At 41.7% G+C, this 13,885-nt stretch overlaps 2 protein-coding genes and 1 long non-coding RNA gene across 6 annotated transcripts in view; 2 read left to right on the top strand and 1 right to left on the bottom strand.

Annotated features, from left to right (window-relative positions):
• pear1 (platelet endothelial aggregation receptor 1) overlaps nt 1-11,818 on the bottom strand; it is a 44,995-nt gene extending 33,177 nt beyond the window's left edge. Inside the window, exons 1-3 of one of the 4 annotated variants that reach the window (XM_052066847.1) lie at nt 11,745-11,818; nt 10,083-10,165; nt 9,465-9,542 (exon numbers count right to left, since the gene is read on the bottom strand). Coding sequence is in view for 1 of the 4 variants with exons in the window: in XM_052066844.1 (XP_051922804.1) it covers nt 6,169-6,203 (35 nt within the window). In the remaining 3 variants the exon portion in view is untranslated. Of the gene's footprint in view, nt 1-6,168; nt 6,537-9,464; nt 9,749-10,082; nt 10,920-11,744 lie in introns of those variants that run through there. The other 3 variants (XM_052066846.1, XM_052066845.1, XM_052066844.1) reach the window with 3 other exon arrangements.
• LOC127601512 (uncharacterized) lies at nt 3,143-4,482 on the top strand. Its single transcript, XR_007962579.1, has 3 exons — nt 3,143-3,287; nt 3,715-3,787; nt 3,885-4,482. It is a non-coding gene; the product is annotated as an uncharacterized LOC127601512 (long non-coding RNA).
• Nucleotides 11,482-13,542, top strand: gpatch4 (G patch domain containing 4). The gene is made up of 8 exons (XM_052066848.1): nt 11,482-11,567; nt 11,767-11,845; nt 11,935-12,008; nt 12,084-12,176; nt 12,360-12,476; nt 12,558-12,667; nt 12,815-12,865; nt 12,950-13,542. The coding sequence occupies exons 2-8, from the start codon at nt 11,767-11,769 to the stop codon at nt 13,482-13,484; spliced, it is 1,059 nt and encodes a 352-aa protein (XP_051922808.1). The 5' UTR covers nt 11,482-11,567; the 3' UTR covers nt 13,485-13,542.
• The last annotated feature ends 343 nt before the right edge of the window (nt 13,543-13,885 follow it).

The following is a 13,885-nucleotide window of genomic DNA, read 5'->3' as shown; positions in this document are numbered from 1 at the left end:
ATAGGCTGTTAGCCTCAGGACCTCAACAAACATTTGTGACCTCCAGTCGAGACAACGAGGACCATCTGGAAGGACGCCGGCCGTTTTTAAGACGCTTCCTGAGCCTCGGAGGACGTTCTCAGTGTCCGTTTCATACTGGGATTTATGACCTTGTTGTTCATTGTTATCCCGTTGTGTAAAAGCCCGCTGTTTTCCTGTCGTCTGGGGGGGAAATAAGAGCCACACACAACGTTCATCCTTCGCGTCACATTTTTTTAAACATCAACAACGATTGGTGGTCTCATTGAATCGAACTACGGGGCTTTTGGTGGCAATCAGGGCGCATTCAGAGTCTTGAACTTAATGCGTGTAAACAACAAGGACTGTGTATGTGTTTTGTAGACAATGGCGACCAGTTCAGGGTGTTGTCGTCTGCCTTCCATCCGAGGTCAGCTGGGATAGGCTCCAGCGACTCCCCGCGACCCTGTTCAGGGTGAAGCGGTGTTGAAAAAGGATGGATGGATCAGTCCTAAAGGTTTTAGACTGGCCCCCATTCAGACAAAGAATCGTTTTTTAAGATTCTGCTACTGGTCTATAAATCACTAAATGGTTTGGGTCCTGAATACACTCAGGAAATGCTAATTGAACATTAACCTGCTCAAATTGCCAACAGAAGTTTAGTTAGCACCAAGTAGAAATGCTTGTTTTGGTCATTTCTTTTATGTACAATTCTATTTCAGAATTGTCTATTTTTATTTATTCCTTTCCCCCTTGTGTGTTCACAAACCCCCCCGGGAACCCCACTCCTACATAAATAAAATTGCCTTGCCTTATCATTAAAGAGCTCGGCAAAACGAATAATTAGCATTCAACATTTACACTGCTCAAAAAGGTCCACATCTTCTGTATTGTTGGACAGACGGGACCATGATTGAGCTTTGTGAGGCAAAATACAAGATTTACCCTTTCAGGGACGGCGGTAACTACAGTGGACAGTTTACAATGTTATCAGGTTACAGGATGCATGAAAAGGGTTATGGGACAATGATGCTCAGTGAAAGAATGTTCGGCGGGCCTTGATGCTTCACGTTAAAACCAGCCATCCGTTTCTAATGCCTTTTTTTTCATTTTTTTAAAATTACAGTGATGCCTGACGACGACCTGGAACACTCTTCTCGGTGTAGTTTCGGCGTGAATCACAGATGACTTGTCGATTCAAACATACATTGTCTCTTCCTGGATGTTAGTGTTTGGCCGCGTGTCCACCAAGCCTGCCAGGAAACGTGACATGTGTCTCTCATTCCAGTTTTCAAAACAAATTAGCATTGAGACTTTACGCAAGTAGCCTACAAAAAAAAGGGCCATTCTGAGAAATTGATATGATTTGCTTATTTTTCCATGGAATTTGACACTGACGGTCAAATCTGAAAACTATGTGCGTTCTCCCCCATTTGGGAGGTCAGAGAAGTTGTGGGAAACACGACGGCGATGCAAAAGCATGACAACAGCAAACCGTTCATTTATAGCCATGACCAGAGGTCCCCAAGCACAAACACAAGGAAGGAGGAGGGGGGGGGGGGGGTCAAGAGCCTTTGAAATGTTGAGTAGAGGTTAGCAAAACACTCATAACCTCTGCTCGCGTCTCACAGCCGTGATAAGCTAGCGACGGGGATTTTTTTTTTGTAAACATTCAACAACAAAGCCCAAAAATGTTCATTTCAAAGAAGCTTTATACTGGATTGCTTCTTACTGGACCTTTCCAACTGAGAAATGATTTGCATGCATTTTCTAAACCAAGTTCACATTCACAACCGGCAAACGTTCCATTTTTCAATTCATCCAAAGTGTTTTTTGTTAACGTCAAAGACAAACGAGACTCGTCACCAAAACTTAAAATGAAGCGTCGCAGACCATGAAGCGAACCCGAGGCGATGTATATTTTTCAAACGAATCAAAAACACAAATTTTTGATTAACTTTTTTTCCCCCAAAAACGTCGGAGACTATTTCGAGTCTTTGTTTTTTTTTCCGTGGCTTTGAAGCCAACACGAGACTGACGCCGATCTACTGTTTTCAGGTGACGAACGGTGTATTTGTGGGTATTATTCATTTGACCGTTTTCACTTTATTTTGCTGCTGTATTAGCAAGAGGACTGCTGAGTCATCACATACGTCGTGTACTGTGGAGATATAAACACAGATGTGCTCATGCTCCTACACACACACACACACACACACACACACACACACACACATGCTCACCACAAAGAAGATGCCTCTCGCTTTGCATAATCGAGCATACTCAAGGACGCGATGCGGCCTTCGGTCTTGGCAGGAGGCCGCCGCAGTTTGCTAACGCTTCACCTTTGCTGAGGGTGGGAGGACTGCTTGGGAGACGGACGGTGGACGGGCGGAGAGCCTGTTTTCCAAAGCATACTTGAGGTATGATATCAAACCGCAACCACGACACACACACAAGCATAATGCGAACATTCAAGACTTAAGCGGGAAGATTGTTGGGTGTTGTTCATATTCAACAACAAAGCTTCACTTCAAATGACCTTGACGTGAGCCTGACTCGCCGTAAAAAAAAAAAACTCTGCGAAAAAAACAAAATTCATAAACCTAAGGTTTATAATGACCTATAGATTCCACAAGATGATCCCCAAAGCACTACTTTTATACTACACAGGACTTTCAGGCACTTAGACAGCAAGCGGGTACGTTTTTCAGTGACTAACAACAAACATGTTTCTCAAATAAATCTGCAAACACATGAACTCAAACATCAACGACAAGTTAGACTCTCAACAAACCCAACGTACAGATGAACTTAAACGTCAAAGAAATCTTCGCGTCTCAGTGTTCGAAAAGAATTTCAAGTCTCAACTAAGCTGAGCTGTCCAATGTCGTAACCGCTGTCCCCGAAAGGGTGAGTAAATTTCTCTACACTTTTTTTTTGCTGACATACAAAACGATTTTGAGTCTCAATCGACCACAGATTGAAGCAGACATAAAAGACAATGGTGGCTTCTTGTATGAAACTAAATGTTTTCAGAGAGCTTGCTGCAAAAGGAACGAGGCCTGCCCGCCTTCTTGGGTGTCCTATGGCGACCGAGCTGATGCCTTATCGAGACGTGTGTGTGTGTGTGTGTATGTAAGAAGTCTGACCAAAATTCACGCAGAGACCGAGGTTCCCAGGAGGCAGCTTTTAGAACCCCGACTCTTCAAGTGACGGCTTGACGACGCGGCGAGCGATTTAAAGAAAACCGCTGCACATCTGCTTTGGATTAAGACGGCACTCGTGAAGTGAGTGGATGGTAGCTACGATCAACCGTAACTCGATGCTGCTAAATGTTGCACTAGCACTGGGTAGTTATGGTGGTGAAGTGAACACTTTCCGTCTGTGTTCTAGTGTGGGGATTACAGTAAAAACTGATTTAGGGGAAGCTAACATTAGCATTATTATTAAATCCAGTGTTAGCTTGACTTTTGAGAGGCCCAACCTACGATGTCTTCCAGTTATGAGTTGTTTCGATTTACGATTTCTGTTTCGATGTTTCAATTTCTTATAAGGCACCGCTGGAAACTATTATGCCACCCCAGCATCTTTACATCCTTAGGACAGTTTTTGGGAACTGTAGTGTGGAGAATGCGCTAATCCAGACATCACTACCAGGGTGCGTCATGCGCTCACCTTCCTCACTTCCTTTTTTTTCCTTTTCACCATTTACAGGAAGTCAAGCCTAAGCCAGTAAACTTGCTCAACGTTGGGGCCCGATGATTTAGTGCCGTACCTCTAGCATGTGGTACGCGGCCCGTGTCTGTAGAACCTGAAACTTATTACGCTGATCACTTCAGAGCCCTGAAAAGCGGACTCCCACCCCCCCGCCCCTCTCTCTCCAGATGGGGCCCATTGAGTAAGCATCTGGAAGCCAAATCTGCTCATTTTCTCTTCCAAACAGAAAAGAGCCACGTGTGCTACCCCCAAGGTGAACCCCCTTTTTTTCTGGGTTGTCACAAAGCTGCTGCAGTTTCCACTGCCAACAGTAGGCACTGCAATTGACTTCAAAGCGGACAAACGACGCACAGTGGTGTCTCGTTGCCTTGAGATAGAAGTGACCCACCTGACAAAATCTGAGCCATCATTGCACTGATCATTTGCTTTGACTTCTTAGAAAAAAAATTAATACAATTCTGATACAAACGCTGTATGGTAGCAGTGAACGCAACTCAACCGACAATAGGCAGCAGTTTGTCACACAGTGAACAATTCTTACAAAAAGAGGCTTCAAACTTGAGTTTACTGTCGAGCTACATGTTAAATTTAACACAATTAAAAATCAAAAACACCTGCAGCATGTGGAAGTGTTCAAGCAATTGACATTTGAACATAAAGGTAGACAGATGATGAAACAATACTCACATGTGTGTATTCTTTATCCTCTGCAAAGAATGACCAATATTACTGCGGTTTACTGAAAAGTTTTGACTGGCTCCACATGGGTCCTTTGAAACAGCCCTGGGTCATTTTTGTCGCCCTGTTTCAGGTGTGTGCTTAGTTTTATCATTTTAGAATATATTTGCTTGATATTTTAGTACACTCCATTTTGTACAGTTGTTTGGGTGTTTTTCATGTTTTTAATGTCCAAGTATTTTTTTTGTCGTTGCACCTCAAAATGATTTTTAAAATCCAAAATAATAAATTAGAAGCCACTTTTATCATTTTGTTTTTTTGTTTGTTTGTTTAGTCCACCTTGATGATATTCAGTACATAATTCTTTATCACTTAGATTGTTGTGAAAATAAAGTAATCCTTCTGCAAATATTTTACAGTAGGCTAGGTATAAATGATCGATAATTGCCAGAATACTATTATCAGAAACAAAGCCCTAAAATCAAGACTTAAAGCCCCTGGTCGGACGCGTGGGTCTGCTCTTTGTCACACACTTAAGACAATTGGGAACTGTTTGAAATTTTGTGTGTGTGTAGAGGTGGGGGGGGGGGGGGCATGCAAAATACGTCTTGTTTCAAAGATGAAAGTACACAAACTCTTGTGTGGTCAGCAGCATTTAACACCACACAACAGGAAGAGTGGGGTCCAGTGGGGGTCAAGGGTTACGAGAGCCCCCCTCCCCACACACACACACATGCACGCATGCACAGACATCCTGGGAAAATGACACAGTGGGGCGGGGGGGGGGGGTAATCTAAGTGTTCGGAGAAGGACAACAAATCAAGTGGAATGTGAGGCATGCAGTGTAAGTGACAGGAATTGTCATCAAGACAATTAGTTTGGATCATGTGGCAATTAAAAAAAGGACAGCAATCGTCATTTAACCACTAGAAAATGTCACTGTCAATATATTTTAACAGATCCATATGACAGTGTTTTCTTCAGATACGAGTGACCACGCCAGTAACTCAAAACATATCTCAAAGCATCTATCCTCGCTGAAATGAATGGAAATGCCATTAATCTGTTCCCGAAACACACACAAATACATACACATGCCTATATATACCTGTGTATATATACAAACACATCTAAATAATACAAATTCAATTTTTTAAATCATTCATTCATTCATTCATCTTCCTAACCGCTTGATCCTCACTAGGGTCGCGGGGGGTGCTGGAGCCTACCCCAGCTGTCTCCGGGCAGTAGGCGGGGGACACCCTGAATCGGTTGCCAGCCAACCGCAGGGCACACATAGACATGGAACCATCTGTTCTCATACTCACACCCAGGGACAATTTGGAATGTTCAATCAGCCTGCCATGCATATTTTTGGAATGTGGGAGGAAACCGGAGCACCCGGAGAAAACCCACGCAGGCCCGGGGAGAACATGCAAACTCCACACAGGGAGGCCGGAGCTGGAATCGAACCCGGTACCTCTGCACTGTGAAGCTCACGTGCTAACCACTGGACTACCGGATCTAAATAAAACTCACTTTTTCATGTATTGTATCTCAATAAATTGTATAAATTGTTTCTGAAGAATTTCCTGTTTATTACCCTCTTACATTAAAAAAATACATTCCATATGCCTCATCACGTTATATTCTATTAGAGTAGACGCCATTGTAACTTGCTGAGGTGGATTAAAAGTGCAGTAAAGGGTCAATGCAGCTTGCATGGAGTCAATAAAGACATCCAACTTTGTTTGATGTATTGTGTGTGTTTACCTTAACAAATTACTTTGTGCGGAATAAATGGCCATCGTCAGTCATGCCGCAAAAGTTTCTCTTTGGAAAAGTGGATTCGCAAGACGGAATCGAAACATAAGCGCTCTCATAAAAAACGAGATGGACGACAGGGAGCAGAAAACAGCTGGTGGGAGGATGAAGAAGAAAAAGACGGAGAAGAAAAGCTCAAGAAAAACTGCAAAAGTTCCCTCGGTTCACGTGCGCGCGCTGCCAAGCATGACATAGCATAGACTGGGGACTGGTTTGTTTTTGGGATGCAAAAAAAGCAACTCAGCACCACCCCTCAAAAAAAAAAGGGCAGCAAAAGCCGCAAGTCAGATGATTTGTGCAATAATCCATAACACAAACAATAACCGAAGACAGTTTGCAATTTGGTGTTGGCGTCTTTTTTGGGGCCAACTCATTCCTCGATTATTTCACGTGTCGGGTTTCAACTAATTTCTGATTTAACGAGCGAAGTCTGCAGTGTGGCTGCACACATGCGCACATACGCATACCCCACATGCACACGTGCCAACATAAGCAAGTCCAGGAAAGACCCTCACCACAGTACAAGTCGTCTGTGGTCCGTGCCTCTTGCTAGGTCCTCTTTCACATTTATGATGTGCACACAACACATAGAGCAGAGCAAGGGGCGCACTGATGTAAGGCCTCTTTAAAAAGTTGGGAAAAAAACGAAGCAACCCCTCCTCCCCCCACGACCACCAAAAAAAAAAGAAAAAAATACATTTGATTCTAGTGTCAAACAAACGTCCCATTGAAAAGTATTGAAGACGCCATTTTTTAATGCTCCAAACGGAAGCAATCATTTGTTTTAACTTCTCCACTAGGGGGTGCTATTTCACTCCATTCAAAAGTGCAGGAAGATTTCCTTTACTTTTTTTTTGAATGGATAATGGATGCCTAGCTACTGAAATAATAATTGCAACGTGCAACGTCTCTCTCTCTCTCTATCTCTGACAGCGCGGCTAATTAAATATCCTCTTGTTTATCCATTCATTCATTTCCTAATCCGCTTTTATCCTCATGAGGGTCCCGGACGTGCTGGAAGCTATCCCAGCTATCTTTGGGTAGTAGGCGGGGCACACCCTGAACAGTGGTTCTTAACCTGGGTTCGATCAAACCCTGGGGGTTCGGTGAATCGATCTCAGGGTTCGACGGAGCCTCTGCCATGGAGGTTAAGACATAACCGACTCAACATGTCAATTAATTATGAAACGCCCGCTTGGCCATCACTGGCTGCAGATGATCACATTACATTGCTTGTCCAATCAGTGCTGCGGGAAATTTCGTTCAGTTATCGTCAACGCGTGCCTGTCGTGATAGTTTGTCATAAAATTTCAAAAACATATACTTATGTCTTGAAATTTTATTTAGTTTTTTCTGATTTTAATTAATGCGTTTTTTTTATTACTTGAATCTGTAAAAAGTCATATTTTTGTTTTTCACTAATGAAAAGTTCAGTGAATGTGCATATGAACTGGTTGGGTTCGCTACCTCTAACAAGGTTAAGAACCACTGATGTAGAGTGTTCCATTAACCTGCCGTGCATGTGTTTGGAATGTGGGACAAAACCGGAGCACCCGGAGAAAACCCACGGACACGCAGGGAGAACATGCAAAATCCACAAAGGAAGGCCGGAGCCGGAATCAAACCCTGCACCTCCGCACTGTGAAGGCGACATGCTAGCCAGTCGACCACCGTGCCGCCTCCTCCTGTTTAGTTTTACCTATAATTTGTTGTGTAAGTTACCATAGAGTGTTGACCAAGCCCCATTAATGTACGGTATGTTATAGGCCAAATTGACCTGTCATAAAAACGGGTGGGAAAACATGGTAAAAATGGAAGGGGGGGTGATAACATTCAGTTGTTGACTTAATTTTTCAAGTCATTACACATGATGTAAATTGTCTTCAATCTTGGATGACAGTGAGGAAAGTTTAAATTTTGCTTTTAGGTGGCTGGTCGAGTTGACAGGTTTAATCTGTTGAAATAGTTTTTAAAATATATATCTAAATTATTTTTTTTAAGTTGAAACTTGCTTCCATTTTGTTTTCAGCTTCATCCCAAACACTATTTTCTATGCTGCTTATTCTTACGGCCAGCTGACTGAGGGTGTACTGTTATCAGCTGTGAATGAAACTGGTGCTGAGTAGAAATTGATGCCGTCCAGCTGCGTGAATACCAGCTATGTGAATCACTACGCTTGCAATGTCTCCCCCCCCCCAACCCAAAATCTTGTCAAGTCATCAACTGGCCTCGAACATCACAGCTTTGTTGTCCTTGTTTTCTTGTTATATTTTGCTTGATGTTATCTTGTTCATATTTCTATCTGTCAGTTTGGATTCATTGGTCAGTCTGACTCAAGAACGCGACTACAGTGGTACTTTGGCTAACCCGAGTCACTACTTGTACATGCTACAAAGACAATTCTATCTCAATTTGTTAACTCTTCTACTGATTTGAAGTCATAAAAAGAAGATAAAAATTGTCAAGAGTCAGCGTCGTAAAGCCCAGAAATTATTATGGATTGGAAAAACCCAACCAGCTGTGATTGGAAGACAGTTTGACATTACAGCCTCACATTGGATGAATTGCAACACGAGATCAAGAAACCTCTTGACGTTTCTTTCTTTGGGTCAAGCTGACCCACTGCATGTTTGGTCATTAAAACGACAATACAGTATTATTATTATTATTATTATTGTTGTTGTTGTTGTTATTTCAAACATATAATCAAAATATGAATGTAGCACAACAAGCAGAAAACATCGGAAAGCAGAACAAGCTTCATCCAGGTACATTTTACATTAAAAACAGATTTTTTTTTCTTGATTGTTTTTTTTAAGCTTTGAGTGGTTCGATTTGACTGGCAACATAACAGGAACATTAAATAACCACAGAAGGTTGCGCATCCAAAAGTAATAAATCACCCTTAGTTTCCGTCCCCAATCATAATCACACGTATAATCGTACAGTATGCGAATACAGTAATTTAATAATATTATCATGGTTTTACTATTTAACATTTTGTATACAACCACCATAACATCAGGCACACGATCACAATACAACGAGATCCAAAATATAAGAGTCTTCTGATTAAATTAAATAACCAAAATATTTGACACAGTGTGATACAAACACAAGAATTGGAATAAAAATAAACAAATTGATAAATCAGTACCTATTTGACAGTATAAATCAAACGTTTTTATCCTTTTTGACAGCTGGTCCCATCCCACCAAGTCATAAAAGATCGTACATGTACTCACCTTCCCTTCTGCTTGCTGCCTGGTGGTCCTGTGTGGGTAAGACTCCACTCCAAAGTCTCCAAAGACCAGAAGAAAATCCTGAAAATTATACCTTTGATTAATAATAAAAAGTTGATCCACAGGTTGCGTAGAGAACTTGCTGCACAAAGAGGGTCCGGCGGACTTGGTGAGGGGAAGAAAATAAGAAAGTAGCCACAGAGGAAAGAGTCGTGTGGCACCAAAAAAAAAAAAAGAAAGAAAAAAAGGGAAAAGGGGGGAGGGTCGTCAAGACCACGCAAAGTGGAAAAACTGTGACAGAGGGAGGGAGGGAGGGAAGATTGCTGTTTTAACTCGTTTTAAATATACTGTGCTGAAAATTAGATAGATAGATAGATAGATAGATAGATAGATAGATAGATAGATAGATAGATAGATAGATAGATAGATAGATAGATAGATAGATAGATAGATAGATAGATAGATAGATAGATAGATAGATAGATAGATAGATAGATAGATAGATAGATAGATAGATAGATAGATAGATAGATAGATAGATAGATAGATAGATAGATAGATAGATAGATAGATAGATATCAGTGTTATTTTAATGTGTGCGTGTGTGTGTCACATTCTCACTTGACTGTCAGCTGTGTGTTGAGGCAGTCCTGCGAGACCACCGGTTTGTCAGCGAGCTTCCCAAGAACAGCTGGACATCCTCCCTAAAACAGGAGGTCGGCCTTGATAAACAGCTGCCGCGCTGCTTGTCTTCTCCTCCTTTGCAGATTAAGACCTCATGCAGGCATGTATCAGAAGGTCGACATCCGAGTGGAGCAAATTTGAATATGTGTTCCATGAAATTGAATTGATTTATTTCCAAATGTTTCACTGTATGTGAGGTTAGATTGATTCGTCCAATCAGGTTGCAGCCTCTACGTGTTGCCAACTTGACATGTCATTTTAATTTGTCCCGGGTCTTCACAGGCTTGATTTAATTTGATTAACTATTTCTTTAACCAAACATGTTGCAAATTCATCGGTATTCCCCACCCTCTGATAGTTAGGAACAAAACTTGTCACAATCAAACTTCAATTAGTGTAGCAATTTGCCCAAATCAATACGCTTATAATTTGCATCTCTAGTTAATATATTTTAATTATTGTTTTGGGTTTTAACATGGTATTAGATAAATATTAATCGTGAACTGCTCCACATACAGTAGAGTACAAGGCCCGTAGCTATGTCGTACGGGAACCCAAGACCAAGAGAACTATAGATGCCAACCGTTTACACATTTATCATTAGAATGAATATTTAAAGTAGTCATAACCACCATACAATAACTTTATCACTGATGTGACGTGAAGAAAATGAGTTGCAACTGCTTGTAAGACGGCGTCAAAAGGAAGTCTCACGTATTTGGAACTCAATGCTATCACCTAGCGGTTTTTTCTATCCCTTACACACATTTACAGAATTTATCGGAACCGCTTTAAGCAATAAGCACTTTAATGCTAGGAAATCGTGTATATATATCCACTTTATATGAGGTAGTATTTTCTAATACGACCCTCGTGAGGATAAGGGATTCGGATTTTGGATGGTTGTATAGATGGACACAAACCTAATGCGTGGCAACGACGAAACTGCTGACGTCGACAAAAACGTTTCGGTGGAGACGCTCACAGCTTAATTAACATGCATATGGGTAATGCAACTGAACTTTAAACTAAAGTTAACTCAAATAAAACATTTTGGTTTTCCCACGAGTCACAAGATGAGCGCAAATATAAACCGTGCCTTTTCATGCTATTGCTCCAGCAGCCAAATGCGTGACAGTTCTTTTTTTTCTTCATTTTTTAAATGACGAAATTCGTAATGGGAACCAAATTCTTTTTCACACGTAAATGTTCAACCTGAAGTTGCTTCTCTCCTTAGTTTTTGAGTAATCAAAGTACAAACTAAATTTTCATCCGTTCAAAAGGAGAAATAAAAGGTAAATGCGGACAGTTTTGTCCTCAAGTGTATCAGTGAAACCCGGAAGTACTCGTTTGCGCTAGGCGTGACGGTTTCCGGTGTCATGTCAGCCTCCTAGAGAAGCCGCATGTCACACTTCTCCAAAGGTTTTAGTTGAGATTTTCATATTGACTGATATACGGCGCTAATAAGTTTGCAGATTTAACTCGACTGAATAACACTTCCGTTTTATTTAAAGATCGCAGTGAAAATGTTTCACGTATTGTTATGGGACGTCCTGTTATGAGACATGATGGTTATAACATCATCATGCAGGTATTAACAAACCTTCCTTCCTTCGTCTAGATGGCTGACTCTGTGCAAGACAAGGGCCACGGGTTGAGGTTTGCCGAGCAGCAGCTGAAGCGTCACGGCTGGAAACATGGTCAGATGTTGTACAGTTATTGAAGCTTGGCACTTATCATATATCAACCATTGCATCTTGACATGTCTATTATTATTATTAATCCGTAGGTAAAGGACTGGGTCGGGATGAGAAGGGCATATCGGAAGCCATCAAGGTTAAAGTGAAGTGCAACAAAGGCGGGGTGAGGGTTATTGATTGTTGTTGTTGTTTGTGGTGTATGTACAGTGGCAACTAAATAATTTGTGTGTTGTGTCAGGTGGGCCACAAGGAAGGAGAGCAGTTCACTTTCCACTGGTGGGATCATGTCTTCAATAAGGCTTCGGCCAGCCTTCAGGTGGAATCCCATCAGGTCGGTAGTTTAAAAAAAAAGAAGCTATGTTCACTCACAAACAAATTATGGAAATATAACTAATCAGCTCCAGGGTCAAGTTATCTTGCAAGCTGCTACTGTGCCAACTGTTAGCATGTTATTCTTTTATCCGTTAAACCACTGAGCACTAAAGTGAGCTAACTCCATATTTGTTTAATCCAGAATGGCATTTCGTTGAAAAAAAGGGCTGAGGACGATGAAGACGACAGCGTGATTTCTAACAAGAAGCCTCGGAAGGCCTCGTTGGCTAAAGCCAAACTCTATGGCTGCTTTGTCAAGGTGAAATACTTCAAGGATTTACACGAGGAGTTGTGGACTCAAGACGTGTTTACTGGATGTGGGTGGGTTTTTTCCCTTTAGTCGGCCACTCTGCTGTCTGGTCAGGAGCAGCCAGAGCCAACAGTTGACAGTGACGACAGCAGCTCGGACCAGGAGGAAGATCACAAACTTGATCTTTCTTCCGCTACCAAGTGAGAACTTTTTTTTTCTGCTTTAAATTTGCAGATTTAAAGCAGTGCCAAACTAGTGTCTAACACATTTTATTTCAGCAAAATTAAACCACGGGGGGAAAAAAAATACTCATCAGAGATTTTGCCACGTTTGCTGTTTTCTTCCAGGCTGTCTGATTTCGAGCTGGTGAAGGCTTGCGGAGGACGCACCGCCCACAAGTCAGTGCATTTATGGAAACATAACTTTAGGACTGAACGTGTTTTAGATGCTTAAATTCTGGATTGTTTTTTCTTTTTCCTCAGAGGAGCCAGACACGGTTTGAACATGAGCGCTAAACTAGCCCGGCTGGAGCAGCAGGAGGCTGACTTCATGGCCAAATACGGCAACAAGACCGAAGACAGGCGGGAAGGAAACAAGTCTAAGAACAAAAGGGCATCTGAGGAGATGACTGAAGTATTAAACAACTCCAATATTTCACTTTTGGAACCGTCTGACATCAGAATCAAAAAGAAGAAAAAGAAAAGGAGTGATGACAGAGAAGAAGCGACATGCGTAGAAAATGGTCACGAGAACCACACGAAGAAGCAGAAGAAGAAAAACGGACAGTTGACAGGTCCAGAGCTTGACATCACTCCTCTGCTGGAAAGGAAGAAGAAGAAGAAGAAGAAAGAGCTGCAACTTCCAGTAGTAGAAGAGCAGATGAACCACACAGAGTCGGAGCCGCTTGTTTCCGAACATCGAGTCAAGAAGAAAAGCAAAAAGAGCAAAAAGGACTCAAACATGTGGGAGGAGCCACAAGCATCACCTCCACCAAAGAAGAAAAAGTCCAAAGAGTAATCTTTGGTCTTCCGTAGTGACTGAGGATTCTTTAAATAAACTCATTTCTTCTGTACAACAGCCTCATTATCGATGATAAGACCAGAAACGGACCAGACGTGTGATATGAGTGCTCAAAAGATCAATTCCATTCGCACGGTACCATTATTTACCTTCCAGATATTCATGCAATTAGCATGTCGTTGGAAGGTTCCCGACAAATGACAAAAACGCAGGCAAGCTGCACTGAGAATATCTTAAATCCAATTATGAATTTATGTCTTTATGATTTTTGGTTTTTTTGTTTTAACATTCAAACTCTAAATATTGATTTATTTTTTGCTACCGTTATTATTGCCGGTGCGTGTCTCCTGGACCTGATGGACCCCGTTATTATTGCCGGTGCGTGTCTCCTGGACCTG

Source organism: Hippocampus zosterae, chromosome 5 (genome assembly GCF_025434085.1).
Source record: "Hippocampus zosterae strain Florida chromosome 5, ASM2543408v3, whole genome shotgun sequence".
NCBI lineage: Eukaryota > Metazoa > Chordata > Actinopteri > Syngnathiformes > Syngnathidae > Hippocampus > Hippocampus zosterae.
This window is presented reverse-complemented; position numbering and strand designations above follow the sequence as displayed.

What these genes read in the sequence shown, in the direction of transcription:
- gpatch4 (XM_052066848.1), top strand. Translation starts at nt 11,767, where the DNA reads ATGGCTGACTCTGTGCAAGACAAGGGCCACGGGTTGAGGTTTGCCGAG. An exon ending in TCTATGGCTGCTTTGTCAAG is followed by an intron (nt 12,477 to 12,557) that starts GTGAAATACTTC and finishes TTTTCCCTTTAG; the next exon opens with TCGGCCACTCTGCTGTCTGG. An exon ending in GGAGGACGCACCGCCCACAA is followed by an intron (nt 12,866 to 12,949) that starts GTCAGTGCATTT and finishes CTTTTTCCTCAG; the next exon opens with AGGAGCCAGACACGGTTTGA.